Below are 27,839 nucleotides of genomic sequence, written 5' to 3' on the forward strand. Positions count from 1 at the left end.
GGGTGCTCAGGCGGTTTCCGGTGTGGGTGACGAGTGGTGGCTGCAGCAGGGGGTAGACAGGGACGCTCAAGCAGGGACCATGGCGGACGGCGGCTCGGAGCGGGCTGACGGTCGCATCGTCAAGATGGAAGTGGACTACAGCGCTACAGTGGATCAGCGCCTGCCCGAGTGCGAGAAGCTGGCTAAGGTGAGAGGAGGCCGGAGACTGGCTGTAGGCGGGCGCCAGGGGCTGAGTCACGGCGCACAGCCAGCTTAGGCCCCAGGGAGCCTGTGAGCTGGAGCGTACATTCCTCCATTGCCTGTCCAGCCTCGGTTGGGTCTGCTTGAGTGCGAGTCCCTGGGTCTGTCCGGCTAGGGCTGCGGAGTACGCTTGTGCGTGTAGCTTCCTAGACCCTTCCCGAGACTGGCGGTCACTTCGTTCCGGTAGGCTTGGGGCCCGGTTTTGCCTTTTGCCTTTTCTTGGGTGCTGTTTAAGTAAAGTTTACTTTAGTATTTTCTCAGGGCTTAAGGCCCCTTCAATATTCGCGCTAGATCAGGGTTTACTTCTGCTGCTGTTGCCGAATCAGTTTATGCTGTTAAATCATTTGTAAGTGACGGCGATGGTGCGTAGTCTTTGCCCTGGAGAAGGGGCAGGAAAGTGTTAGTGTAAAGATGTTTAACAAAGAACCCCAGTTCTTCATACAGAATGAATTAGTCAAGACATGCCTGCTGGTGAGTGCCATAGAACTGTAAAGTGTTTCTGGAACACAGAAGGCAGCTGTGTGCTCTTCGTGGTGAAATAAGAGAGGGTTTTACAGAAAAGCTGAAGTTTGTGTTGAGCCTTGAAGACTTAGTAAGATTGGACTAGGGTAGAGTCATTCCTGGAGAGGGAATTCTGGAAGAAATGACAAATATGTACCATTCGTAAGTACATTACCATTTAGGCAATTCTAGGGCAAGAAGAGTGTCAATAATGCTTCTCAATTGGTTCTGAGAAGGAAACCTTTTTTATGCTTTCCTTTAAAAAAAAAAAACTTTTAATGGGGCTTTCCAAAAAACAAGGATGGATAAAGTTGATAGATAATGTATTTCTTAGGTTCTGTATGTTTTCTGAGCTTCTAGGAGCTAGTGTGAAGAAACATCAGTTATATAATGGTGGGAAAACTCAATGCCTGCTGTGCAAGGCAGATAACAATGATGACACTTAACTACTTTCTGCAATGTCGGGCACTCTGCTTCATGCACTAACTCATTTGATCCTCACCTCAGCCCTATGCAGTAAGAATTACTATTATTCCTGCTTTATAGACAAGGAAAGTGAGACTAGAAAAAGTTGAGTCACATGCCCCAAGATCATACAGCTAGAAAAGTAGTGGAGCCAGATGCGGACCCAGGCAGATGGATTTTAGAGCTTATGCTCTTACCCACCATGCTGTTTTGCCTTCTGAGCCAAGTGTGATGACAATCTGAACTTCTGAGCACTTGCCCAGGAAAAGGAGGCAACAAACTCTTTACCTCTAGTTCAACTTTGACATTTGGGGATGAAGGCTGAGCTTTGTCAGTGCTGCTAATTTGGGGAAGAAACCAGAAATAAGAATTACTTTTCTTTTTTTAGAATGTAAGAATATAAATTTATTTTAGATTAGGGAAAGGGAAGAGAGGGGTGGGAAGAAATGAGAAAGAGAGAGAGCAAAGAGCAGGGAGTGAGAGAAGGGAAGACAGTAGTGGAGAAAAGGACTGAGAGAATGGTGTGGCATCTCAAAGAAAGAAAGGAAGAATGCCAGCCAGAAATATGGATTTCTTTATGAGATACTTTTTTACTTAGAAACTAGACACAAATCACTTTTAAAATAACTATTTGAGTGGGAGGCTGAGGCAAGTGCATTACCTGAGCTCACAGGTTCGAAACCAGCCTGAGCAAGAGTGAGACTCCACCCACCTTCACTCCCACCCCCGTCTCTAAAAATAGCCGGGCCTTGTGGTAGATGCCTGTAGTCCTAGCTACTTGGGAGGCTGAGGCATGAGAATCACTTGATCCCAAGAGTTTGAGGTTGCTATGAGCTATGATGCCACAGCACTCTACCACGGGCGACAAAGTGAGACTCTATCTCAAAAAAATAAAAAATAAGGGCGAAGCCCATAACTCAATGGGTAGGGCACCGGCCACATACACCCAGGCTGGCGGGTTCGAACGCTGCCCGGAGCCTACTAATCAACTACGACATCTACAACAAAAACACAGCCAGGCATTTTGGTGGGCGCCTATAGCCCCATCTACTTGGGAGGCTGAGGCAAGAGAATCACTTAAGCCCAAGAGTTTGAGATTGCTGTGAGCTGTGACGCTACAGCGCTCTGCCCAGGGCAACATAGTGAGACAATGTCTCAAAAAATAATAATAATAATAATAGTGTTGTGGCGGGTGCCTGTCATCCCAGCTACTTGGGAGGCTGAGGCAAGAGAATCACCTAAGCCTAAGAGTTTGAAGTTGCTGTGAGCTGTGATGCCATGGCACTCTACCGAGGGGGACATAGTAAAACTCTGTCTCAAAAAAAAAGAAAAAATTAAAAATAAATAAATAAATAAATAATAAAATAGTATTTGAGCCAACAAAACATACCCAAAAGCTAAAGTCAGCCTCTTAGCCTTCACTTTATATAGAACAGGCGTCCTCAAACTTTTTAAACAGGGGGCCAGTTCACTGTCCCTCAGACCGTTGGAGGGCCGGACTATAGTTTAAAACAAAAAACTATGAACAAATTCTTATGCACACTGCACATATCTTATTTTGAAGTAAAAAACAAAATGGGAACAAATACAATTCACACCTCTTCATGTGGCCCGCAGGCCGCAGTTTGAGGACGCGTGATATAGAACAATAGTATCGATAAGGAAAAAACAAATCATTTGTCTTAGAGAAGTACAACTAAATCCTCCATTACTATTTCCTTCTCATAGCCCACTGTGTGTAACTCTTAGTGCTAGGCACTATGTGGAGTATAAAGATTATTAGACAAAGCTCTTGCCCTTACATAGCTTATAGACCAGTAAGAAAAAAAGACGTCACGACTTCCTTGTTCTAGTGATCTTACAGGTGGCATTTATTTAGGACGTTGTTCAAGATAAAAAGACTTGGAAACTCAAATATCAGATGCTTTTTTAGGTGTCCAGTGGTAATGGGAATGTTTAAAACAATGAATCTTGGGACATGTTAAACAAGATATAATTAAAGCCATTTGAATTATGATTTCTTCTACTTTTTTTTTTTTTTTGAGTCCACCAATACAACTGTGAAGAAAGTTTTTTTTTTTTTTTTGTAGAGACAGAGTCTCACTTTATGGCCCTCGGTAGAGTGCCGTGGCCTCACACAGCTCACAGCAACCTCCAACTCCTGGGCCTAAGCGATTCTCTTGCCTCAGCCTCCCGAGTAGCTGGGACTACAGGCGCCCGCCACAACGCCCGGCTATTTTTTGGTTGCAGTTTGGCCGGGGCTGGGTTTGAACCCACCACCCTCGGTATATGGGGCCGGCGCCTTACCGACTGAGCCATAGGCGCCGCCCTGTAAAGAAAGTTTTATTATTTTTACTTGTAAGAAAACTTCAGATGGGCGGCACCTGTGGCTCAGTGAGTAGGGCGCTGGCCCCATATACCGAGGGTGGTGGATTCAAACCCAGCCCCGGCCAAACTGCAAGAAAAAAATAGCTGGGCGTTGTGGCAGGCGCCTGTAGTCCCAGCTGCTCGGGAGGTTGAGGCAAGAGAATCGCGTAAGCCCAAGAGTTAGAGGTTGCTGTTAGCTGTGTGATGCCACGGCACTCTACCAAGGGCGGTGCAGTGAGACTCTGTCTCTACAAAAAAAAAAAAAAAAAAGAAAGAAAACTTAAGATTCAGTAGCTTAAGTGATTTATCTATAAGGCATATCAAGCTCAGGTCTCTTGGCAACAGAAATAGTGTTCTTTTTGCTACATCCTACTACCTTTGTGTGTGTGTTTGTGTGTGTGTTTTAGAGGTAGAGTCTCACTTTACCGCCCTTGGTAGAGTGCCATGACATCACACGGCTCACAGCAACCTCCAACTCCTGGGCTTAGGCGATTCTCTTGCCTCAGCCTCCCGCGTAGCTGGGACCACAGGGCCCGCTATAACGCCCGGCTATTTTTTGCAGTTTGGCTGGGGCCAGTTCAAACTCGCCACCCTCCGTATATGGGGCCAGCGCCCTACTAGCTGAGCCACAAGTACCTCCCATCCTACTACCTTTTTAAGAGATTAACAATTCTGTCCTTAATTTCCTTAAGAAATTTTTTATTTTTAATGTGAAAGACACTTGGAGATAAAAAGTATGTGTGCGAAGACTTAAAAAGAATGAAGCAGGTGAGAAAACTACAGATAATAGAAGCCTTAAAATGGCAGTGTAGGCTATACTTGAGTAGTAAAATTGCCAAATCTAGGTCTTTTGAATTTCCTGTAGTTGTGTCCTAATAGAAGTCCGTGTCTGTGTCCTAACACCTACAAAAATGTTAACTACAATGATGATGAATGATGTAGTACAAAACTACATCCAGGCATACATTTATAGGTATTGATTTAATCTTGAAACCAACCCTGAGGGGTTGGTACTGTTATTGTGATCACTTCACTGAAGAGAAAAATTGAGAGTGAGAGAGCTTGTGTCTTGCCTAAGGTAATGTGGTAGTAGAGCTGGAATTTAAACTCAAGCAGTCTGGTTGCAGAGCCTATATTTTTAACCATTCTACCACCTTTGTGATTGGTACGTGAGGACTTTGCGTCAGGTTCATCTGGTGCAATTGCATACCAACAGGGGGCCCAGGAACTGACACCACCAAAGCAGTTTTCACCATCTGGTTAGGTTTTCCTATATCTGGTTAAGCCAGACAGCCAAACATGTGAAAACAAACCGTAGGTGGGTGTTGGTCTCTCCCTTGGTATGTGAGTTAAAAATTAATCAAAAGAGGGCTTTTTCTGAACTGTAAAGATACGCTATTTAGCAGTTCTTAATACACAGGGTTTTCCACTCTCTTCTTGATTGTGCTATATTTGGTACATGGTTATTTAGGGACTACTTGTATTTTTAAATTGCACGTATCTTTACTGGGAAGGCTGAGGTGGTAGGCTTGCTTGAGGCCAGGAGTTCTAGGCTGGCCTGGGCAACATAGCAAAACCCTAGATTCTAAAAATTAGAAAAAAATTGTACATATCCTTTGGTTCTCTTTCCTCTTAATGTGTTTTCATTTCTTTGTTTCTCTCTCTCTCTCTCTCTTTCTCTCTCTCTGGCTTTTTCTTTTCTTTTTTTTTAAGATGGTCTTGCTCTGTTGCCCAGGCTAGAGTGCAATGGTGTTATAGCTGACTACAACCTCAAACTCCTGGGCTCAAGCAGTCCTCCTGCATTAGCCTCCCTAGTAGCTGAAGCTATAGGTTCCTGCCATCACACCTAGCTAATTTTTCTATTTTCTATATAAGTGGGGTCTCACTTTGTTGGTCAGGCTGTTCTTGAACTCTTGGCTTTAAGTAGTCCTCCCAACTCAGCCTGCCAAAGTGCTAGGATTACAGGCCACCATGCCTGGCCTGTCTTTTCATTTCTTTTGGTCACCTGCAGCCTCTTCTTGAAGTTTTCTTTTCATTTTAGAGACAGAGTCACTTGTCGCCCTTGGTAGAGTGCTGTGCTGTCACAGCTCACAGCAACCCCCAGCTCTTGGGCTTAGGCAATTATTTTGCCTCAGCCTCCCGAGTAGCTAGGACTACAGGCATCTGCCATAACACCTGGCTATTTTGTTGCAGTTTGCCCAGGGCCAGGTTCAAAACCGCCACCCTCAGTATATGGGGCCGGCGCCCTACTCACTGAGCCACAGGTGCCGTCCTGCTTTTTATTTTTTTGAGACAGAGTCTCACTATGTCATCCTGGGTAGATAGAGTGCTGTGGTGTCACAGCTCACAGCAACTTCAAATTCTTGGGGTTAAGCAATTCTCTTGCCTCAGCCTCCCAAGTAGCTGGGACCACAGGTGCTCGCCACAACACCCGGCCATTTTTTGGTTGCAGTTGTCATTGTTTAGTAGGCCCAAGCCAGGCTCGAACCTGCAAGCTTCAGTGTATGTGGTTGGCGCCCTACTCACTGAGCTGCAGGCGCCGAGCCTCTTCTTAAGGTTAATATTAAAAGTAAAGAAATGAAATGTGAAACAGTTTACTGATTGTTAGTAGCTTAGCCAAAAAACCTCATTAAGAAATATGTCATTTAAATGTGTTAGATTAACTTCAACTTTCAACTATTTGTGGTGACTTTTTGTTTTTTTGAGACAGTCTCAGTATGTCACCCTGGGTAAAGTGCCCAGTGTCATAGCTCACAGCAACCTCAAACTCTTGGGCTCAGACTCTTGCCTCAGCCTCTCAAGTAACTGGGCATACAGGTGCCTGCCACATTGCCGCATCGCCTGGCTATTTTTAGAGATGGGGTCTTGATTTTGCTCAGGCTGATCTTAAACTCTTGAGCTCAGGCTATCCACCCACCTTCTTCCAGAGTGCTAGGATTACAGGCGTGAACCACCGTGACCAGCCACATTGTAGTAACTTTCTATTAGCCTTTTTCTTACTCATTTAGGTTGCTTATCAAGTCATTAGAAGATTGGATATTTTTAGGATTTAAAGGAAGCAAACATACAGAATTTATAGATACTCCACAGGTATTAATGTTGAACAAGCTCCTTAGTCATTTACCTTACAAGGGGTTATTTTGATGAGAAAAATGAATCACAGAAGTTACATGTTGTAACAGGTTGGTTTTGGATAGCTCTGTTTAGTCCTGAGTTGAAGGGAAGCATCAAGGGAGTGGAATTTCAAAAACTGTGGGAGTAGATAGGCAAACAAAGAAGGAAGATGTTTAGCTATGGGATTGAACATGGAATGTTAGGGAGAAAGCATGGGATGATTTGAGATTTGGAATTTGTATTTAATGAACTTGATGGCAGTGTCCTTCACATAGCAATTCTCAGCCCTGTAATTTGTCATACCCTACTTACTGTGGCAGTGCAAATCAAGAATTGTCAGCCATTAAGAACAACTTAACAGCTCAGGTCAGCGTTACTCCCTTCATACGAGCTATGTAGGTTGGTGCAAAGGGAAGCAACAATTAAACAAGGATCCAGTCCTAAAGTAACTGTGGCCACTTAGGAGATAAGATATGTATAAAAGCTGGTATCCACAGAAGCAGCAGCATGTGCTCGGCATGATGCCGCACACGGAGCTGTGATGGGGACCAGCGGGGACAGTTGGTCTTACAGTTTTCCTTTCTGGTAAGATTGGAAAGACAGGAAACATCAAAATAGAATATAGTTTGGGTTGACTGCAGAGCAGTCTGGAGGGTTGAGTGTTAAAGGAGGAGGTGCTTAGTGACTACTGATTTTAGAGAGCAGTTATCTAAGAATGCTTTTCTAAGGTGACATTTAATGTCTGCAGACCCTGGCTCTAGAGGTATTTTTCAACCTTTTTTATCTCATGGCACACTTGAACGTATAGTTAAACTTAAATTATGTTGATCAAAAAAAGAGTAAAAGAAAACATACTGTGCTTTGAACTTCTCTTGAAAATAATTTAATTAATGACCTTTAAACATTTTCAGGACACAACGGTTGAAAATCACTGCTCTAGCCGGCAGTGTGCTTCCCTCACATGTAGCACGCAGTTTGTTAGCAGCTGTGTTTTGTTTGTTTGTTTTTGAGACAGAGTCTTACTTTGTCGCCCTCTCGGTAGAGTGCTATGGCGTCACAGCTCACAGCAACCTCCAAGCCCTGGGCTTAGGCGATTCTCTTGCCTCAGCCTCCCGAGTAGCTGGGACCACAAGTGCCCGCCACAACGCCTGGCTGTTTTTTGTTGCAGTTTGGCTGGGCCTGGTTTGAATCTGCTACCCTCAGTATATGGGGCCAGCGCCCTACCTACTAGCCACAGGCGTGCTTCTGAATTAGAACACCATATACTGAATACCACACTCTGAGTGATAGTTAAAAATGTGGCAGATGTCAGTAAACAATATTTTACCTAACTATTTTTGTATTTCATTGTGTCGCCAGTTTCTATATGGAGATTACTTTTTTTTTTTTTTTTTGTAGAGACAGAGTCTCACTTTATGGCCCTCGGTAGAGTGCCGTGGCCTCACACAGCTCACAGCAACCTCCAACTCCTGGGCTTAAGCGATTCTCTTGCAGCAACCTCCAACTCCTGGGCTTAAGCGATTCTCTTGCAGCAACCTCCAACTCCTGGGCTTAAGCGATTCTCTTGCCTCAGCCTCCCGAGTAGCTGGGACTACAGGCTCCCGCCACAAGGCCCGGCTATTTTTTGGTTGCAGTTTGGCCGGGGCTGGGTTTGAACCCGCCACCCTCGGTATATGGGGCCGGCACCTTACCCAGTGAGCCACAGGCGCCGCCCGGAGATTACTTTTAACAAAAGGTGTGATTTGGACTAATATGTTAAGGGAAGCACTGCAGTTTTGAGCTTTGAGGCAAGAGGGCAGGGATCCAGCTCCACTGACTACTTTTGTGATGGAGCAGGTCTTTTAAGCTGTTACATTCACCATCTTTTTAATCTCTAAAATAAAGTTATTGAATTAAATAATCTCTAGCAGTTTTTCTAGTTCTAAGATTCTTTGCCTTTCTATGAGTTATTAGCCTTTAATATTGGAGATTTTATAGATTTCCTCTGATAAACATTTAGCCAGGGTTTATTGTATATGTGAGCTTATAGAACTATAAAAACTGAAGGAAGAAAAAAAAACTTTAAGAACTGGTGCTTTCCTTTGCATCGGAAACGTTAAAATATGTTATATGCTTCAGATTTAGAATAAGTTCAGATAGTGGTTTTATAGTACATGTTCTGTGCTGCATAGAAAATTCATAGTTTAAAAGCTATCTTAGAGCAGGGCACAGTGGTATGCACTCACTCATAGCTAGCTACTCAGGAGAATGAGGTAGGAGGGTCTCTTAAGGCCAAGAGTACAAGCCTAACCTTGGCAACATAGCAAGATCCTGTCTCTTTAAAAGAAAAAAGCTATCCTGGCAGCAGTAATAAGTCCAAACATTTTTGTGCCCTTAATTCAAAAGCTACCCTGTTTCCCCGAAAATAAGACAGTGTCTTATTTTAAGGTTTGCTCCCAAAAATGCACTAGGTCTTATTTTCAGGGGACGTCTTATCTTTCCTGTGAGTAGGTCTTATTTTCAGAGGATGTCTTATTTTCGGGGAAGCAGGGTATTTGTTAATAGTTTATTTCATTAGTAGAATGTTATTAAGATGAAATAATTTTTTATTTGTGGTTAGAAAAACAATTTTTTTTTCTTTTTTTGAGACAGAATCTCACTTTGTCACCCTTGGTAGAGTGCTGTGGTGTCATAACTCATAGCATCCTCCAGCTCTTGGGCTCAAGTGATTCTCTTGCCTCAGCCTCCTAAGTAGGTGGGACTGTCAGCATCCACTACAACACCTGGCTATTTTTTTTTAGAGACGGTCTCGCTCTTTGTCAGGCTGGTCTCGTACAGGCAGTCCACCCACCTGGCCCTCTATAAAAACAATTTTTAAAAACCCTTCTCATAGGGTGGTGCCTATGGCTCAGTCAGTAAGGTGCCGGCCCTATATACCGAGGGTGGCGGGTTCAAACCCGGCCCCGGCCAAACTGCAACAAAAAAAATAGCCGGGCGTTGTGGCGGGCGCCTGTAGTCCCAGCTGCTCGGGAGGCTGAGGCAAGAGAATCGCTTAAGCCCAGGAGTTGGAGGTTGCTGTGAGCTGTGTGAGGCCACGGCACTCTACTGAGGGCCATAAAGTGAGACTCTGTCTCTACAAAAAAAAAAAAAAAAAAACCCTTCTCATCACTTGCAGTTTATTGTCAGAGTTGTATACATGATGATTATTAATATCAGTATTTTAAATAAATTCAATTTTTTGTTATGAATTGGTTTTGTTTTTATCAAAATGTGTCGTTCCTAATAGGATGACTTATTTTAGTCCTTGTGTGTTATCATTTAGGTTTGTGTGATTTGAATTTTATTATTTCCATTTCTTAATACATGTGCTGGGAAGAATGTTTTCACATATGAGGTTGAGGTTGGATGATGTTATTATCAGTTGACAAAGGGCTGTATTTTGGTTGGATCAACATCTGCTTTAAAAGCATGACTTTCAGTCATGTGTGGGTATCCTAGGTGGTCTTTATTTCCTATAAGCATGATTACTAATATTTATTTATTTTTTGAGACAGAGTCTCACTATGTTGCCTTTAGTAGAGTGCTGTGGCATCGCAGCTCACAGTAACCTCAAGCTTATGCGATTCTCTTGCCTCAGCCTCCCAAGTAGTTGGGACTACAGGCGCCCGTGACAACACTCACTTATTTTTTTCTTTCAGTTGTCGTTGTTTTAGCTGGCCCGGGATGCATTCGAACCCGCCATCCTCGGTGTGCTACAGGCTCTGCCTATTTTTTTATTTTTTATTTTTTATTTTGTAGAGACAGAGTCTCACTTTATGGCCCTCGGTAGAGTGCCGTGGTGTCACACAGCTCACAACAACCTCCAACTCCTGGGCTCAAGCGATTCTCTTGCCTTAGCCTCCCAAGTAGCTGGGACTACAGGCGCCCGCCACAACGCCCAGCTATTTTTTTGATTGCAGTTTAGCCGGGGCTGGGTTTGAACCCGCCACCCTCGGTATATGGGGCCGGCGCCCTACCGACTGAGCCACAGGCGCCGCCCGGCTCTGCCTATTTTTAAAGTCATTGAAAAATTAAACCAGGATTTCCTATGTTTATAGCACAAATTTTTCATTTCTTCTCAACATGGTTTTAAAATACTTGTTATTGTATGATAACTTCATGAAGAAATTATGTATTTTCCCATTTTTATTCTTCAAAGCCACTTGTGACTACGAACTAAAGGCTCTGGGTAGAACAAAATAAACAAGTATTACCACACTGAGTTGATAAATTAGAATCCAAAAGGAAGACTTGGTATTTTTCTCAAGTGTTAAATTGTTGTACATGTTTAGTTTCTCTTAGGCATTTTTAAAATGTTAAAAATAACTTGTGGGTGGGCGGCGCCTGTGGCTCAGTCGGTAAGGCGCCGGCCCCATATACCAAGGGTGGTGGGTTCAAACCCGGTCCCGGCCAAACTGCAACCAAAAAATAGCCGGGCGTTGTGGCGGGCGCCTGTAGTTCCAGCTACTCGGGAGGCTGAGGCAAGAGAATCGCTTAAGCTCAGGAGTTAGAGGTTGCTGTGAGCTGTGTGAGGCCACGGCACTCTACCGAGGGCCATAAAGTGAGACTCTGTCTCTACAAAAAAAAAAAAATAAATAACTTGTGGGCCACAAGTAGGGAACAAACCATTGACTCCCGGAATCCACTAGAGAAGCAAGTGCTGTCAAGAAAAGGGGAGAAACAGAAGTGGTTTCTGCAATAGACTATGTTGATGTTTCCTTTTCCCAAGAATACTCATTTTAGACGAGTTATTGGGTTGTGTTGGTGGCATTGTTTTCATTGTTCATTTTTGACTGTTGTTTTAGGAAGGAAGACTTCAGGAAGTTATTGAAACCCTTCTGTCTTTGGAAAAACAGACCCGAACCGTGAGTAGTTTATGTGAAAACTTCAATTATCATGAATTACCTTTAACGTTGTTCCATTAACTTTCAATATATTTTCATTTTTACAGGCTTCCGATATGGTGTCTACTTCCCGTATCTTAGTTGCAGTAGTGAAGATGTGCTATGAGGCTAAAGAATGGGATTTGCTTAATGAAAATATTATGCTTTTGTCAAAAAGGCGGAGTCAGTTAAAACAAGTGAGTTCATGATTCCTCAAGTAACAAATACATTAGAATTTAAATAAAACATTTAGAGAACTGTTCTATGAATATCTTTAAAATGTGTTAAATCAACATAGCAACATCCTGGAGAGTGTTTTAAAATTCTACTCACATTCTCATAATAACACAACTACTTACACTTCTGTTTTTCTTCATATATTACTTACACTTTATTACTCACATTCTCATAATAACACAACTACTTACACTTCTGTCTTTCTTCATATATTTGCATATATTTTACAAAATTGTACTTAAGAGTGTCAATGCAGCTTTGTCCTATTTCCATGTTGTTCTTTATTTCATTTTTATGATTTTAAATGGTTGTGTTATGATCCGTGAAGTTGATAATCTTAATTTACTTATATCTCTCATTAAACACTTAATCTTTCACTTACTTCTGAGCCAGTTTTAGACAGATTACCCATTTTGTTTAAAGATTTTTTGTTTTTTGAAGTTTTAGGCTGGGGCTGGGCTTGAACCTACTACCTTTGGCATATGGGGCCGGCGCCCTACTCCTTTGAGCCACAGGCGCCACCTTATTTATATAAGTTTTCTTTCAGTATTTTTGTGAAGATGGATTTTCTTTCTTTCTTTTTAATTAAATCATAGCTGTGTACATTAATGCAATCATGGGGTACCATGCACTGGTTTTATATACAATTGGAAATATTTTCATCACACTGGTTAACATAGCCTTTCTGGCTTTTTCTTAGTTATTGTGTTAAAACATTTATATTCTACATGTGGTAAGTTTCACATGTACCCTTGTAAGATGCACAGTAGGTGTGGTCCCACCAATTACCATCCCTCCACCCATCCTCCACCCTCCCCTCCCCTCTCTTTCCCCTCTCCCAATATTCTTAGGCTATAATTGAGTTATAGCTTTCATATGAAAGCTATAAATTAGTTTCATAGTAGAGCTGAGTACATTGGATACTTTTTCTTCCGGTCTTGAGATACTTTGCTAAGAAGAATATGTTCCAGTTCTATCCGTGTAAACATGAAAGAGGTAAAGTCTCCATCTTTCGTTAAGGCTGCATAATATTCCATGGTGTACATATACCACAATTTATTAATCCATTCATGGGTCCATGGGCACTTGGGCTTCTTCCATGATTTAGCAATTATGAATTGGGCTGCAGTAAACATTATGGTACAAATATCTTTGTTAGAATGTGATTTTTGGTCTTCTGGGTATATACCTACTAGAGGAATTGTAGGATCGAATGGCAGGTCTATTTTTAGATCTCTAAGTGTTCTCCAAACATCTTTCTAAAAGGAACGTATTAGTTTGCATTCCTACCAGCAGTGTAGATGTGTTCCCTTTTCCCCACATCCACACCAAGAAGCTGTATTTTCTTTACAGTTTCCTTATTCTGCTTAAGATATTCCTCTGCGGGTGGCACCTGTGGCTCAGTGAGTAGGGCGCCGGCCCCATATACCAAGGGTGGCGGGTTCAAACCCAGCCCCGGCCAAACTGCAACAAAAAAATAGCTGGGCATTGTGGCGGGCGCCTATAGTCCCAGCTGCTCGGGAGGCTGAGGCAAGAGAATCACATAAGCCCAAGAGCTGGAGGTTGCTATGAGCCGTGTGACGCCATGGCACTCTACCGAGGGCAGTAAAGTGAGACTCTGTCTCTACAGAAAAAAAAAAAATGATATTCCTCTGCTTAAGGTATATTTAAGTGCTCCTCTGTAGAAGTAGATTCCATTTTTTTTTTACATTTATAGCTCATCTTTAAAATGCTGTTCCCAGAGTAGCTTCTGGTTTCTTATTTTTGGCTTTAAATAATAAAGATAAGACTGGGTGTGGTGACATGCATGGAGGCTGATCAGGAGCATCACTTGAGGCCAAGAGTTCAAGACTAGCCTAAGCAACATACTGAGACCCCATCTCTACAAAAAATTGAAAAAACTTAGCCTGGCACAGTGGTGTGTGCCTGTAGTCCTATCTACTCAAGAGCTGAGTTAGGAGGATCACTTGAGCCCAGGTGTTTGAGGTTACAGTAGGCTCTGGTGATGCATGGTAGCCTGGGTTACAGAGTGGGACTCTGTACCTATCTCAGAAAAACAAGAAGAAACTTAAATAATGGGACCAGGCGCGGTGGCTCACGCCTGTAATCCTAGCCCTTTGGGAGGCCAAGCTGGGCGGATTGCTTGAGCTCAGGAGTTCAAGACCATGGCAGGCGCCTGTAGTCCCAGCTACTTGGGAGACTGAGACCAGAGTCACTTGAGCACAGGAGTTTGAGGTTGCTGGGAGCTATGAAGCCACGGCACTCTACCAAGGACAATATAGTGAGACTGTCTCAAAAAGAAAAAAGAAACATAAATCATAAGGATGACACTGTATAAACGTATAGTAGTGGAACAAAAAATAGACAACAGAGTTCTTGTCCAAGTCCCTTATATTTTTGATTAGACTTCTGCTAAAGTATTAAAGTGGGTGAAATTATTTTTTACAAAGATCAAAGTTACTGTAATTGGTTTTGTCTTTATTTTTGTTTAGGCGGAAGGACTATTTACATGTGAATTAAAATACAAAATAAATTGTTAAGTATTAGCCTGGACTTAATTGAGGTAACCTAGTAAAATACATGTGAATGTGAAATAACTTAAACATGCCTTTTGATGCTCATTTCTTTGGTTCGAGAAGTTATTATTAGGTAAATCATTTTCCTCTGATTTCCTAAGTGACTTGCTCTCCATAGGATATTTATAAGTTTGGAAGCAGGCTGGGTGCAGTGGCTTCTGCTAATAATCCTACCCCATTGGGAGACTGAGGCAGGAGGATTGCCTGAGGCCAGAAATTTGAGACCAGCCTAAGCAACATAGCAAGACCCCACCTCTACAAAAAATTTAAAAATTAAAAAAAATATATATATAAAAATTAGACAGACATGGTGGTGTGTAGTCCCAGCTACTTGGGATGTTGAAGCAGGAAGATATTTGAGCCCATGAGTTCAAGGCTGTAGTGAATTAAAATTGTGCCTGTGGGGCAGCGCCTGTGGCTCAGTCGGTAAGGCGCCGGCCCCATATACCGAGGGTGGCGGGTTCAAACCCGGCCCTGGCTGACCTGCAGCAAAAAAATAGCTGGGCGTTGTGGTGGGCGCCTGTAGTCCCAGCTACTCGGGAGGCTGAGGCAAGAGAATCGCTTAAGCCCAGGAGTTGGAGGTTGCTGTGAGCTGTGTGATGCCACGGCACTCTACCGAGGGCCATAAAGTGAGACTCTATCCCTACAAAAAAAAAAAAACTTAAAAAAAAAAAAAAAAAGATTGTGCCTGTGAATGGCCACTGCGCTGCAATCTAGCCAAAACAGCAAAACCCTGTCTCTAAAAAAGTAACATAAATAATTGCAGGCCCGAGGCCAGGCATGGTGGCTCATGCCTGTGATCTTAGCTTTCTGGGAGGCTGAGGTAGGTGCATCTCTTAAGTTCAGGAGTTCAAGACAAGCCTAAGCAAGAGTGAGACCCTGTCTCTATTAGAAATAGAAAAATAGGCAGCGCCTGTGGCTCAAAGGGGTGGGGCGCCGGCCCCATGTACTGGAGGTGGAAGGTTCAAACCCAGCCCAGGAGAAAAACTGCAAAAAAAAAGAAAGAAAAGAAAAATAGCTGGATGTTGTGGCAGGTGCCTATGGTCCCAGATACTCAGGAGGCTGAGGCCAGGGGATCACTTGAGTCCAAGAGTTTGAGGTTGCTCTGCGCTATGACACCACAGCATTAAACCCCAGGGCAACAGAGTGAGACTCTGTCTTGAAAAAAACACACAAAAATTCAGGTTGTTTGTATTATTTTTGGAGTGTAGCTGACCTAAGGTGACTAAAACCACAGAAAGTGAAAACATAGTATGTAGGAGACTTCTGTCATTGTTTTGGGTTTTTTTCCCTCCCTCTATATTCTGTTAATGTATTTTTTGCACAGTTTTAGAATTATCAGGTTGGGTGCTCTCCTAGGAATCATTATTAGTATACATTTTATTATTATAAATTTTGTAAGATACTAGATGTCCTAGAGCTTTGCACTTACTGAAAGAGTTGTATTTTACAATAAAACCTTAGCTTTCTGGAATCCCTGGGTCTCTGAACAGCCAGTTTTTCAGACAATTAAAAGTTTCACCTGAGCTACTTAAACATAAATTTTTTTGGGTAAATTGTTACAAGATAAGCAGTTTACTTTTCTGCCATTTTAACCAAAATATAGTAGAACCTCCGTAAGTTGGACCACCAAGGGATTATTAAGAAACTGGTCAACATAGGAGGTGGTCAACATAAGGAACTGTATTGATACGTACGTGTGATGCATGTCTGATCTATGAAAATTAAGTCAACTTAAGGAGGTGGTCAGTACAGAGAGGTAGTCAACTAAGGAGGTTCCTCTATATCAGTGGTTCCCAACCTGCGGGTCATGACCCACAGGAACTGTATTAAAGGGCATTAGGAAGGTCAAGAACCACTGCTCTATATACTTAACATAATGTAACATTTTCTTGATGACTCAGAGTACTAATTATTATTTATTATAATGCACTATTTAAAAATCTAGATTTGGGCAAGTGATTTGGCAAATGATTGGCCACAAATCAAATCTCACTTGCCACCCATTTTTGTAAATAAAGTTATTGGAACATAGCCATGCCTATTTGTTTATATATTGTCTGGTGGCAGCTTTTGAGTTACTAAGGCAAGAGTTGAATAGTTGCCATAGAGACTATATGGCCTACAAAATCCAAAATATTTTGTAAATCTTTGCAAAAATGTAGAAAATGTTTGCTGACTCATCACTTAGGTCATAATGTTAGAGCTGGAGAGCATGTAGTCCAGCCCCTTATATTACCATTGAGGAAATTGAGGGCGAGCATGTTTTATTGAGTGCGAATGAGTGACTGTGGGTGATTCTCCCTCCCAGATGAGGGATTTGTTTTGCTGTCTGCCCCTGCCTCTTTTCTCAAGTCAGAAGATATGCTGGTCCTGGCTTCCAGCCACTGTGCTCTCTCTTGTTTATTCCTTTTTTGTCTGCTGCCATTTCTTCTGTGCTTTTCTGCTGGCCAGCAGCTCTGCCCTGCGGGTTTCCTACCCTTTGTTGATTCTTACTGCATATTGAGTACTCCTTGCTATCAGGGAGCTGCATTTTGATGTCCTTTGGTCTTTATGGGCAGTTCAGCAGAGTTGCTTGGGAGGGCCAACTTTGACTTCTCTCTTTCCATCAATAAAATACATTTTTTTCTGCATAAGGAATGAATTTTACTTATGAACAGTTTTTCATATTTTAGGCTGTTGCAAAAATGGTTCAGCAGTGCTGTACTTACGTCGATGAAATCACAGATCTTCCTATCAAACTTCGATTAATTGATACTCTACGAATGGTTACAGAAGGAAAGGTGAGATTTCTGTTGACACAACTTATAGTCACAAGCACTGCCTTTTCTTTCTTTTTTTTTGTTGGTGTTGCAGTTGTCATTGTGGTTTAGCTGGCTCAGGCCGGTTTGAACCTGCCAGTCTTGGTGCATGTGGCTGGCCCCACAACCACTGTGCTACAGGCACCAAGCCAGCACTGCCTTTTCTGTGTTCAGAGTTACTTAATATGTTTAGACATCTTATATGCATATATATGTGTGTATTTAATGGAAAAATGCACAAAACGTCATGACTTTAATTCAACCAATATTATCTTTGTACGTCTTCTAGTATCTTCACATATGCAAATGATAATATTTAAATAGTGACAGTCTTGGTAGATTCAGATTTTTCAAGGAATTAGTGTTCTTATCCCAAATTTATATATGGCTTTTTAAGAATGAATAAAAATTCTACGGGGGAGGGTGGCGCCTGTGGCTCAAATGAGTAGGGCACCGAACCCATATACTGAAGGTGGCAGGTTCAAACCTGGCCCCAGCCAAAAAGTACAAAAAAAAAAAAAAAAAAATTCCTACAGGGGAGTGGCAAAGCCATTTTTAGATATAGGGAAAATTATATATAAAATAGCAAAGAAAGAAACACCTGGTATATCTAGGAAACTGTAAGCAGTTTAAGATTATTGGGAATCAGGTTTTGAGGGGGAAGGAGTGGCTGCAAAGCAGAGGCTGAGGGGGTGAGCAAGATAAATACTCTTACACCTAACTTGAAGAATAGTTTGATTCTGTCTTTTAAATGTTAACGCATTTCTGCAAGAGGGACTTTACCTAACAAATGCATTCAATGTAATCTGGTTTATTGTACCTTCAATGAATCCCCAACAATAAAAAATCAAAATAAAAAAAAGTTAACACATTTCTACAGAAATTCTGACAATGTAAATTTCTCTTGTTTATAGATTTATGTTGAAATTGAGCGTGCTAGACTGACTAAAACATTAGCAACTATAAAAGAGCAAAATGGTGATGTGAAAGAGGCTGCCTCTATATTGCAAGAGTTACAGGTAACGTGTTGCATCCTGACATTTGTAAAACCACATGATTAGTCAGCAGTCTTTTCTGGTGGAAACATAGGGTTGAGTATCCCTCATTCAGCGTTCTTAGGACAGACTATTTTGGAGTTTGGTTGAAAGCCTGCGAATGCATCTTTTTTCATATAATCTTCTCAGTAGCCATTAGGAAAATGCAAGTAACAGTGGCAATGAGATGCCACTACATAACCTGTCAGAATGGCTGAAATTTAAAAAGTAAAGTACCCAGAGCTAGTAGGGATGCAAAGCGACTGCTACTCTCACACATTATTGATAGGAATGCACAGTGGTGCAGCCACTGTGGAAAAACAGTTCAGTAATTTCTTAAAAAGTTAAACATACACTTACTAATGACTCAGCAGTCCCACTCCTGAGTATTACCCACAGTAAAGGAAAAATTATTATATTTGTGATAGCCAAAAGATGGAATGGGCACAGTTGCCCATCATCATTGTGGTTTAGCTGGCTCAGGCCGGGTTCGAACCCGCCAGATAACTGATCTGTCCATTCAATGGGATACTACTAAGCAATAAGAAAGAATGAACGGGCTGGGAGTGGCAGCTCACATCTGTAAACCCAGCATTTTGGGAGGCCTTGGCAGGAAGATTGCTTCAGGCTGGGAGTTTAAAATCAGCCTGAGCAAAAGCAAAACCCTATCTCTACAACAGCTAGAAAAATGAGTGGAACAGGCTTGTAATTCTAACTACTCAGGCAGCTGAGGCAGGAGAATTGCTTGAGCCTAGGAGTTTAATGTTGCAGTGAGCTATGGTGACACTGCCTTCACTTTAGCTGGGGTGACAGAGTGAGACTGTGTCAAAAAGAAAAAAATATGAACTATTGATATACACAACTTCGAATGAATCTTATTTAGAGTATTACATATGCAGAGTAAATAAAAACATTCTCAAAAGATTACATAACTATATTTGACATTCGTGAGAAGACCAATCCATATTGATAGAGAACAGATCATTGGTTATCTTGTGAGAGATTATGAGTGGAGGAAAAGTGTGACTATAAAAGGTTAGCAAGAGGGAGGATTTTAGGATGATAAAACTGTATCTTCATTGTGATGATTATACAAATCAATACCTGTGTTAAAATTCATAGAACTTTAAACCAAAAGGAACCATTTGCAATTGTAATTTTCTAGAGATAACTAGCTTTTAGTATAATTACCATCACTTTGCCTAAATTCACGAATGTTATTATTTAACATGGGTGAATATTTTAATGTCTATATAATTTTGTTACAATTCACAGAATTTACTCTTGTGAACTTATTTAGTGAATTACTCTTCCAGGTGGAAACCTATGGGTCAATGGAAAAGAAAGAGCGGGTGGAGTTTATTTTGGAGCAAATGAGGCTCTGCCTAGCTGTGAAAGATTATATTCGGACACAAATCATCAGCAAGAAAATTAACACCAAATTTTTCCAGGAAGAAAACACAGAGGTAAGATATCTCTGAATATATGTTTACTTGTAAAGCATTTGGCCAGGAGAAATGGCTCATGGGAGGCCATGAGCCTCTGGGAGGCCAAGACAGGTGGATTGCTTGAGCTCAGGAGTTCCAGACCAGCCTGAGCTCTATTAAAAAAAAAATAGCCGGGTGCTGTGGCAGGTGCCTGTAATCCCAGCTACTTGGGAGGCTGAGGCAAGAGAATCACTTGAGCCCAGAGCTTGAGGTTGCTGTGAGCTATGACACCATGGCACTCTACCCAAGGTGACAAAATGAGACTGTCTCAAAATAAATAAAAAATAAAAGCATTTGAATAAAATCCGTAACTCCCATTTATTTTGTTAACTTTTTTTGCAGAAATTAAAGTTGAAGTACTATAATTTAATGATTCAGCTGGATCAGCATGAGGGATCTTATCTTTCTATTTGCAAGCACTACAGAGCAATATATGATACTCCCTGTATACAGGCAGAAAGTGAAAAGTGGCAACAGGTAAGGATATATTCTTATAATTGATGTTGATACCTATTAGGAAGAATGTGCATTTTTGATTTATTTTCAAATCATTTTAACTGCAGTAATGAGATGGAATTGTATGGTGCTGCTTTCTGTTCAGTGTTGATGTTAAATATATCCATATTGATTCAGACTAGTTGAGGCAGTAGTTTAGAATACGTATCACAGCCCTGCGCCTATAGCTCAGCGGCTGGGGCACCAGCCATAATATACACTGGGGCTGGCCGGTTCAAACCCGTCCTGGACCTGCCAAACAACAATATCAATTACAACTCCCCCCCCAAAAAAAAAATATATAGCCAGGCGTTACGGCAGGTGCCTGTAGTCCCAGCTACTTGGGAGGTTGAGGCAAGAGAATTGCTTAAGCCCAAGAGTTTGAGGTTGCCGTGAGCTGTGATGCCGTGGCACTCTACTGAGTGAGACTATGTCTAAAAAAAAAGAAAAAAATAGAATACGTATCACTTTAGAGGTAATGTAGGCTTGCTGTTCAAAGCACGTACAGCAGGTCACTTGCTAACAAAGGTTGCAGATAAAGACCCAACATTACTTCGGAAAGTTTTTTTACAAAAACTGTTTTAAAGTATTTATATATATATTTTACATTTGCGTTGATATCTTATTATAATAACTTTTTCTTTATATTAATTTGCCAAAAATGAATGTCAAAAAAATGTCAACCAAGGTAGTGATTCAAATTAGCAAAGATTTCTTGTAGTAATTTTATGAAAACTAAGTGTTATAGGAAGACACAATGAAAAGGCAGCCTGGTAAGGTTCTTTCCCCTATGACTTTTGAGTGCAAAATTAAAAATGAATATATACAGTTATTCCACAATTTTTCAGTTCTTATATGCCCTTATATTTCTAGCCTTACATGTAACCTGTGTGCATTACACAACTTTTTTAGGCTCTGAAGAGTGTTGTGCTCTATGTTATCCTGGCTCCTTTTGACAACGAACAGTCAGATTTGGTTCACCGAATAAGTGCTGACAAGAAGTTAGAAGAAATTCCCAAATACAAGTAAGTACATTTGTAATTAGCATAGTGTATCTCAGTAGAAACACCATTTTGAAAGTAATTGTTTAACCTAAGTGTATACTTCTTAATTGGTTGCTGATTGTATTATTGTAGAGGAAAACAAAAGGTGAAACATTTGTTAGCATTGCATTATAAATTAATATGATGAGATGATAACATGCTTTATTCTAAACTGCTTATCAAGGGGAAGTTTAATAATAAGCCTACTTTAGCAGCTTTTATTAATTAACCATTTCATAAAGTTTTATCCCTAGTAATTTGGGGCTTTGTGATTTTGGAAATAGATACTTCTGAAAATCTGTTACATAAAACATACTTGCTTCATAAACAATAATGGGCTTTTATTTTTTAAGTGCTTTTTAAAAGTTTGTTTCATTGGTACTTTTATAGTCCCTTCAAAGATTGACAAATATAGGAGAGACCAGATGTTCGGTAGGGAAATGCTCTATTCAGAATTAATGTGGAACTAGGCAGGGCAACTCATGCCTGTAATCCTAGCACTCTGAGAGGATGAAGCAGGCAGATTGCTTGAGCTCAGGAGTTCGAGTCCAGCCTGAGCAAGAGTGACATCCTGTCTCTACTTAAAATAGAAATACTGTCCAGGTGTGGTAGCTCACACCTATAATCCTAGCACTTGGGAGGATGAGGCGGGTAGATTACCTGAGCTCACAGGTTCAAGACCAGCCTCAGCCAGAGCGAGATGTCGTCTCTATAAATAGCCGGGTATTGTGGCAGGCACCAGCTACTCGGGAGGCTGAGGCAAGCGAATTGGTTGAGGCCAAGAGTTTGAGGTTTCTGTGAGCTATAATGCCATGGCCCTCTAGCCTTGGTGACAGAGTGAGACTCTATCTCAGAAAAAAAAAAGTTAATGTAGAAACAATGGTAGTATGGTAGTAAAGTTGGTAAAATTAATAATCAAATTGTATCTCATTCTAAATAAAAACTGTTGATTTTTTTTTAATTTGCTATTAGTTAATACTTAATTTTTACAGATTTGGAATATTAAATTGTGTACCCTTTGCAGGGATCTTTTAAAGCTTTTTACCACAATGGAGTTAATGCGTTGGTCCACACTTGTTGAGGACTATGGGATGGAATTAAGAAAAGGTTCCCTTGAGAGTCCTGCGACTGATGTTTTTGCTTCTACGGAGGAAGGTGAAAAAAGGTGGAAAGACTTGAAGAACAGAGTTGTTGAACATGTAAGAATCTGGCATGATAGAGAAACAATTTTCATTTTCACCTTTAACTCGTGAATTTTCTTCTTAGAATTATTTTAAATTTAAACATGAACTATTTTATTTTTCAAGTTTGATAATCAAATGTTTCTTTTAGATGTTATGTCTTTAATTCTTCACAGTAGGATTTTTTTTATGTTCAGTGTAGTGGTAATGTAAATTTAGTGTTCAGATATTTATTCTAAGTTTCCCAAACCATATCAGAATTTATCTCATCCATTCTTGTCTTTATTTTCCTATTTTTTGCTTTTCAGAAAATGTAATTATATTTTAACATGCTTCTTTTTTTTTTTTTTTTCCCTTTAGGCAAAGTTTCACTTTGTCACCCTCGGTAGAATGCCATGGCATCATACCTCACAGCAACCTCAAACTCCTGGGCTCAAGTGATTCTCTTGCCTCAGCCTCCCGAGTAGCTGAGACCTACAGGCAACCACCACAACACCCAGCTATTTTTAGAGGTGGGGTCTCTGTCTGGCTCAGGCTGGTCTTGAACCTGTGAGCTCAGGCAATCTACCCACCTCAGCCTCCCAGAGTGCTAGGATTACAGGCATCAGCTACCACGCCCAGCCTAACATGCTTCCTTTTGAGGGGAATTCTCAAGAATCCAAATTCTTACAGCACATAAACCAAAGGAAATGTTCTAAGAATGGGGGCAAGGGGTTATTTCTGATACTCAACTAGCTAGTCTTCGAAGTGGGTATGGGTAACATAAGCCAAGCCCAGTGGCTCACGCCTATAATCCCAGCACTGGGGAGGCCTAGGCAGGTGAATTGTCTGAGCTCAAAGGTTCGAGACCAGCCAGAGCAGAAATAAGACTCCTTCTCTAAAAATAGCCAGGCTTTGTGGTTGGCATCTGTAGTCCCAGCTACACCCGGGAGGCTGAGGCAAGAGAATCACTTGAGCCCAAGAGTTTGATGTTGCTGTGAGCTGTGATGCCACGACACTCACCTGAGGGTAACAAAGTAAGACTCTGTCTCCAAAAAAAAAAAAGAAGTGGGTAACATGTCTTAAACCTGAACTTTGATCTTCTTAAGTATCACGGTGAACTGAACTATGTCAACATTCATTCATTATATAACATTTATTGTGAGCCTTCCATGTGCTAGACTCTGTACAAAGTGCTAGGGCACATGGTTGAATAAGACATGATCTCTGTCTCTAAGAAGCTTAGCATATTAACTGCCATGTAAGTTCTATTTAACTCAGGTTAATTTTGAACTTGGAGCCTCATGAAGCATATATAACTCACATGTCTGTACCTTTGGAGCTGTGTTATAAAATACTGTGGTCCTAGGGAAAATTTCTTTTTTCTAATGTGGTCAAGGTGTTAGACATCATAGGGAAAGATATGTTTATAAATAAAAAGTATTACGGATATTATCATGGTACAGTGTACAGAGAGTAGAGTGAAGTATAAGGAGAGAGTGGCTTTGTTCCACCGGGAGGAATGGTCAGGCCACACATGCAGGAATTGATGCGTGAGGGGAGAGGAGTGTGGCAAGGGAAGGCAGTCTGAGCCAGGGCGTGGAAGTACCAGCTGACAGAGAACTTGTAGAGCTCCAAGGAACGTTGAAGGTCTGGGTCATAACAAGGTTTGTGCGCCCTAGTAGTGAAAATTTTTAACTAAGCGGATTATGTCCAGACCTATATTTCACAAAGTCCCCTTTGGAAGTGAGTGTGGAGGATAGATTTGGAAAAGTATAATTATGACTAGAGATGGGAAGACTAGTTAGGTGAGGGGCTGTATGGATTTGGATTAAGGCAGTAGACGTAGGATTGAAGAAGAGTAGATGGAATAGAGTTGTTCTAAGGAAGGAAATCAGAGAATTCAGTCATTGATTGGATTTAAAAGGTAAAGATTCGGTTTAAAGAGAGAAAGAAAGGAGAGTAGAATGCTCTCGGGCTTTGTGACAGGTTGGTGTTGCCGTCAACCCTGACAGAGACAAGAGGAGGTGCTACTTTTTCAAAGATGAGTTCGCTTTTCTCCCTCTCGTTCCTCATTTTTCCTTGTGAGTGCTGTCTTGTTAATAATACTAACATCAAGAATAGTGAAGGGTAATTCCATCTCCTTGGGAGGACAAGTTGAGAGGATCACAGAAGTTCAAGATCAGCCTGGGTGACATGACGAGATCAAAAACATGGAGTCTCTGGGTCTAACTCAGCATAACCAGTGAAAATTAGGAAGTTTAGTTTGAAGTTGGCTTTAGGTAGTTGGAATGATAGTGAAGCGATGTGTTTTGAGATGATCTCCAATCATTTTTAAATTTTAGCCTTTAAAATATTAGTGGCTTGGCGCCTGCAGCTCAAGCAGCTAAGGCACCAGCCACATACACCAGATCTGGCGGGTTCGAATGCAGCCAGGGCCCGCCAAACAACAATGACAACTATAACCAAAAATAAAAAATAGCCGGGCGCTGTGACAGATGCCTGTAGTCCCAGCTACTTGGGAGGCTGAGGCAAGAGGATCAATTAAGGCCAAGGGTTTGAAGTTGCTGTGAGCAGTGACGCATGGCACTCTACCCAGGGCGATAGCTTGAGACTCTGTCTCCAAAAAAAAATTAATGTCATAATTAGAAAAGCTTAACTTTAGATTCTTGGAATTAGCAAAAATACTTCAGTATATTGGTGGCTCCTATGGCTCAAGGAGGAGGGCACCAGCCCCATATACCCGGGGTGGTGGGTTCAAACCCAGCCCTGGCCAAAAAAAAAATTCAGTATAGTTACTGTTTTTTTGTTTGTTTGGGGTTTTTTTGCAGTTTTGACCGGGGCTGGGTTTGAACCCATCACCCCTGGTATATGGGGCCGGTACCCTACTCCTTGAGCCACAGGCACCACCTAGTATAGTTACAGTTTTGACTACTAATTTAGTTAACATAGCATATATTTTGACTATATACTTAAATTCACAAATAGCTACAGAAACAAAAATATTTATTTCTCATTATTGAAATTTAGATAACTGTCTTAATTCCAGTGGTTGGCTCCAGAAAAGTAAAGGCTCTGAGTCTAACTTATTTGGACATGAAAAAAATGGACTTTAGCCTTATTGACCAATGTTATGTATTCTCCCTGCCCTCTCTTTCCCCAGAATATTAGAATAATGGCCAAGTACTATACTCGGATAACAATGAAAAGAATGGCACAACTTCTGGATCTATCTGTTGATGTAAGTGTAAACGTCACCGTTTTGAGTAGCCATTTGAGAATCAATTGATTTGTAAAAGTTGAATGAGAAAATTCCTTTTGTTTTATCATTTGATCTTAGGTTTAGGTAATAGAAAGTTTCCCAACCTATCTTGAGCCTAAACAGCAAGTTTATAGTTACACTAATGTTATTTATGCTTGTTAAAATCTTCACTTAAATATGGTAGTTTTACACTGATTAATTTGAAGTCCAAAGTGTATATATAATATGTTCAGGTTTCCACAGAAAACAATTGTATAAATAAAATATGTGAAAAAATGTTGGCTGAAGTTCACCTGAAAAGGTCCCAGGACTTGTTAGAGCAGTCTTGTATTCAAGTCTATGTTTCATGTTGACAAAATGTACCACTCACAAAGAGAAAGGAGTTATCTGAAATGTTTAGTAATGTCCCAAAAAGCCATTTCTGCCACCAGAAGGAGTTGTGACACTTAAGCAGTTGGTTCATTGTTCAGCTCTTCTCGTTTGTGAAGGAGTGTACCAGAGTCCTTAGCAGTCATCTGTTTTGTCTGTGCCTACAGAATTGCCAAGTCAAAGAGCGTATGTTCTAACCCAGCATTGCTGGAAGCAGCTATATACCTTATTACCTTTTAGGGGGAAATACTGTAGGAAAGGGAGTAGCCAGCTTACTGGTTGGCATGGGCTCTTATACTCCATGGTGTTTAGTATTGTAGGGAGGCAGATTCAGACTCAGTCCTGACTCTTGAGTAGACTCAGAATCTATTCATTCTCTAGTTTATCAGTAAAATAAGTACACTCATACACAAAGTCAGCAATTGCTAACCGCTTGTGAATTTTTTGCCCTGCATGTTCTTTTTTTTTTTTTTGAGACAGAGTCTCACTATGTCACCCTCGGTAGAGTGCTGTGGCGTCACAGCTCACAGCAACCTCAAACTCTTGGCTTTCAGCGATTCTCTTGCCTCTCAGCCTCCGAGTAGCTAGGAGTACAGGTGCCTGCCACAACGCCTGGCTATTTTCTTGTTCATTGTTGTCATTGTTGTTTAGCAGGCCCGGGCTGGGTTTGAACCCACCAGCTCTGGTGCATGTGGCCGGCCGTAACCTCTGAGCTATGGGCACCTAACCATTGCCCTGCATATTCTTAGATGAAGAGTTTAGAAAATGGTTTCCCTAAGTCTTATTTATTGTCTATAATTATCTGTCTTCACCCAATTTGTCTTTCTCTCTTACAGGAGTCAGAAGCTTTTCTCTCAAACTTAGTAGTTAACAAGACCATCTTTGCTAAAGTAGACAGACTGGCAGGAATTATCAACTTCCAGAGACCCAAGGATCCAAATAATTTATTAAATGACTGGTCTCAGAAACTGAACTCATTGATGTCTCTAGTCAACAAAACTACGCACCTCATAGCCAAAGAGGAGATGATACATAATCTACAATGAGGGTCTTAATGCTTTTAGAAAAGAATTAAAATGGAGGTCATTAAAAAGAAAAAAAAAAAAAAAGACTGTTATGGTGTATATGTTGGTTTTTTTCCTAATCTCAGTTTTTTTGCCTAAAATTTTAAAATAGTGAATATATTTGAGGCCTCTTTAACCTTTCGGTTCCCTGATTTCATTGTTAACTTTGCATTTGCAGTTGGTACAAAAATATAACACATTTTTATTGTCTGAATACACAAAAAACTGTGTCATAATTTACCCAGATATGTTTTTCTATCACTTGACACCTTTTTAGCTATTTGTTTTCATTCAACTAACAAACATAATAATAAAAGCAGTATATGCACATTTACTTACTGTAGTTACTGCTGTTACTAAAAGATTTTGTGGGGTACTGATTCCACAAGTGCTTTTTAAATGAAATAAATGCTGTTGTAAAGGTATCAGTCATTTGGTAGAATAAAAAAGCAACCTAGGACATACAAGAACATCTGGGATAGAGTTGTGATTTGTGAAGAATTTGTATTTTGCTGCTGTGGCACGATGTCTTCAAACTGGGTATGGAACTATCTGGTAGGCTATAGAATTAATTTTTTTTTTAAAGGCAAACTTGTTTCAATTACAGTAGCTTGATTACTTTTACTCTCCTTTGACTTGGCCAGTTGTTTTACAAAATCAAGGATGATGTCGTGTTGACCCAAGCTGTTGGGTGTAAAATCCTCTCTAGGGGGGTAGTGACTT

At 41.0% G+C, this 27,839-nt stretch overlaps 1 protein-coding gene across 2 annotated transcripts; it reads left to right on the plus strand.

Annotated features, from left to right (window-relative positions):
• PSMD12 (proteasome 26S subunit, non-ATPase 12) lies at positions 1 to 27,456 on the plus strand. 2 transcript variants are annotated; one of them, XM_053569505.1, is made up of 11 exons: positions 1 to 187; positions 11,511 to 11,570; positions 11,657 to 11,785; positions 17,077 to 17,184; positions 18,117 to 18,221; positions 19,553 to 19,702; positions 20,066 to 20,200; positions 21,131 to 21,243; positions 22,286 to 22,460; positions 25,585 to 25,662; positions 26,889 to 27,456. In XM_053569505.1, the coding sequence occupies exons 1-11, from the start codon at positions 80 to 82 to the stop codon at positions 27,096 to 27,098; spliced, it is 1,371 nt and encodes a 456-aa protein (XP_053425480.1). In that variant the 5' UTR covers positions 1 to 79; the 3' UTR covers positions 27,099 to 27,456. The 2 variants fall into 2 exon arrangements, with proteins under 2 accessions (XP_053425480.1, XP_053425481.1); XM_053569506.1 differs by lacking the exon at positions 1 to 187 and adding an exon at positions 327 to 423.
• Positions 27,457 to 27,839: the final 383 nt, after the last annotated feature.

Source organism: Nycticebus coucang, chromosome 18 (genome assembly GCF_027406575.1).
Source record: "Nycticebus coucang isolate mNycCou1 chromosome 18, mNycCou1.pri, whole genome shotgun sequence".
NCBI classification, from domain to species: Eukaryota; Metazoa; Chordata; class Mammalia; order Primates; family Lorisidae; genus Nycticebus; species Nycticebus coucang.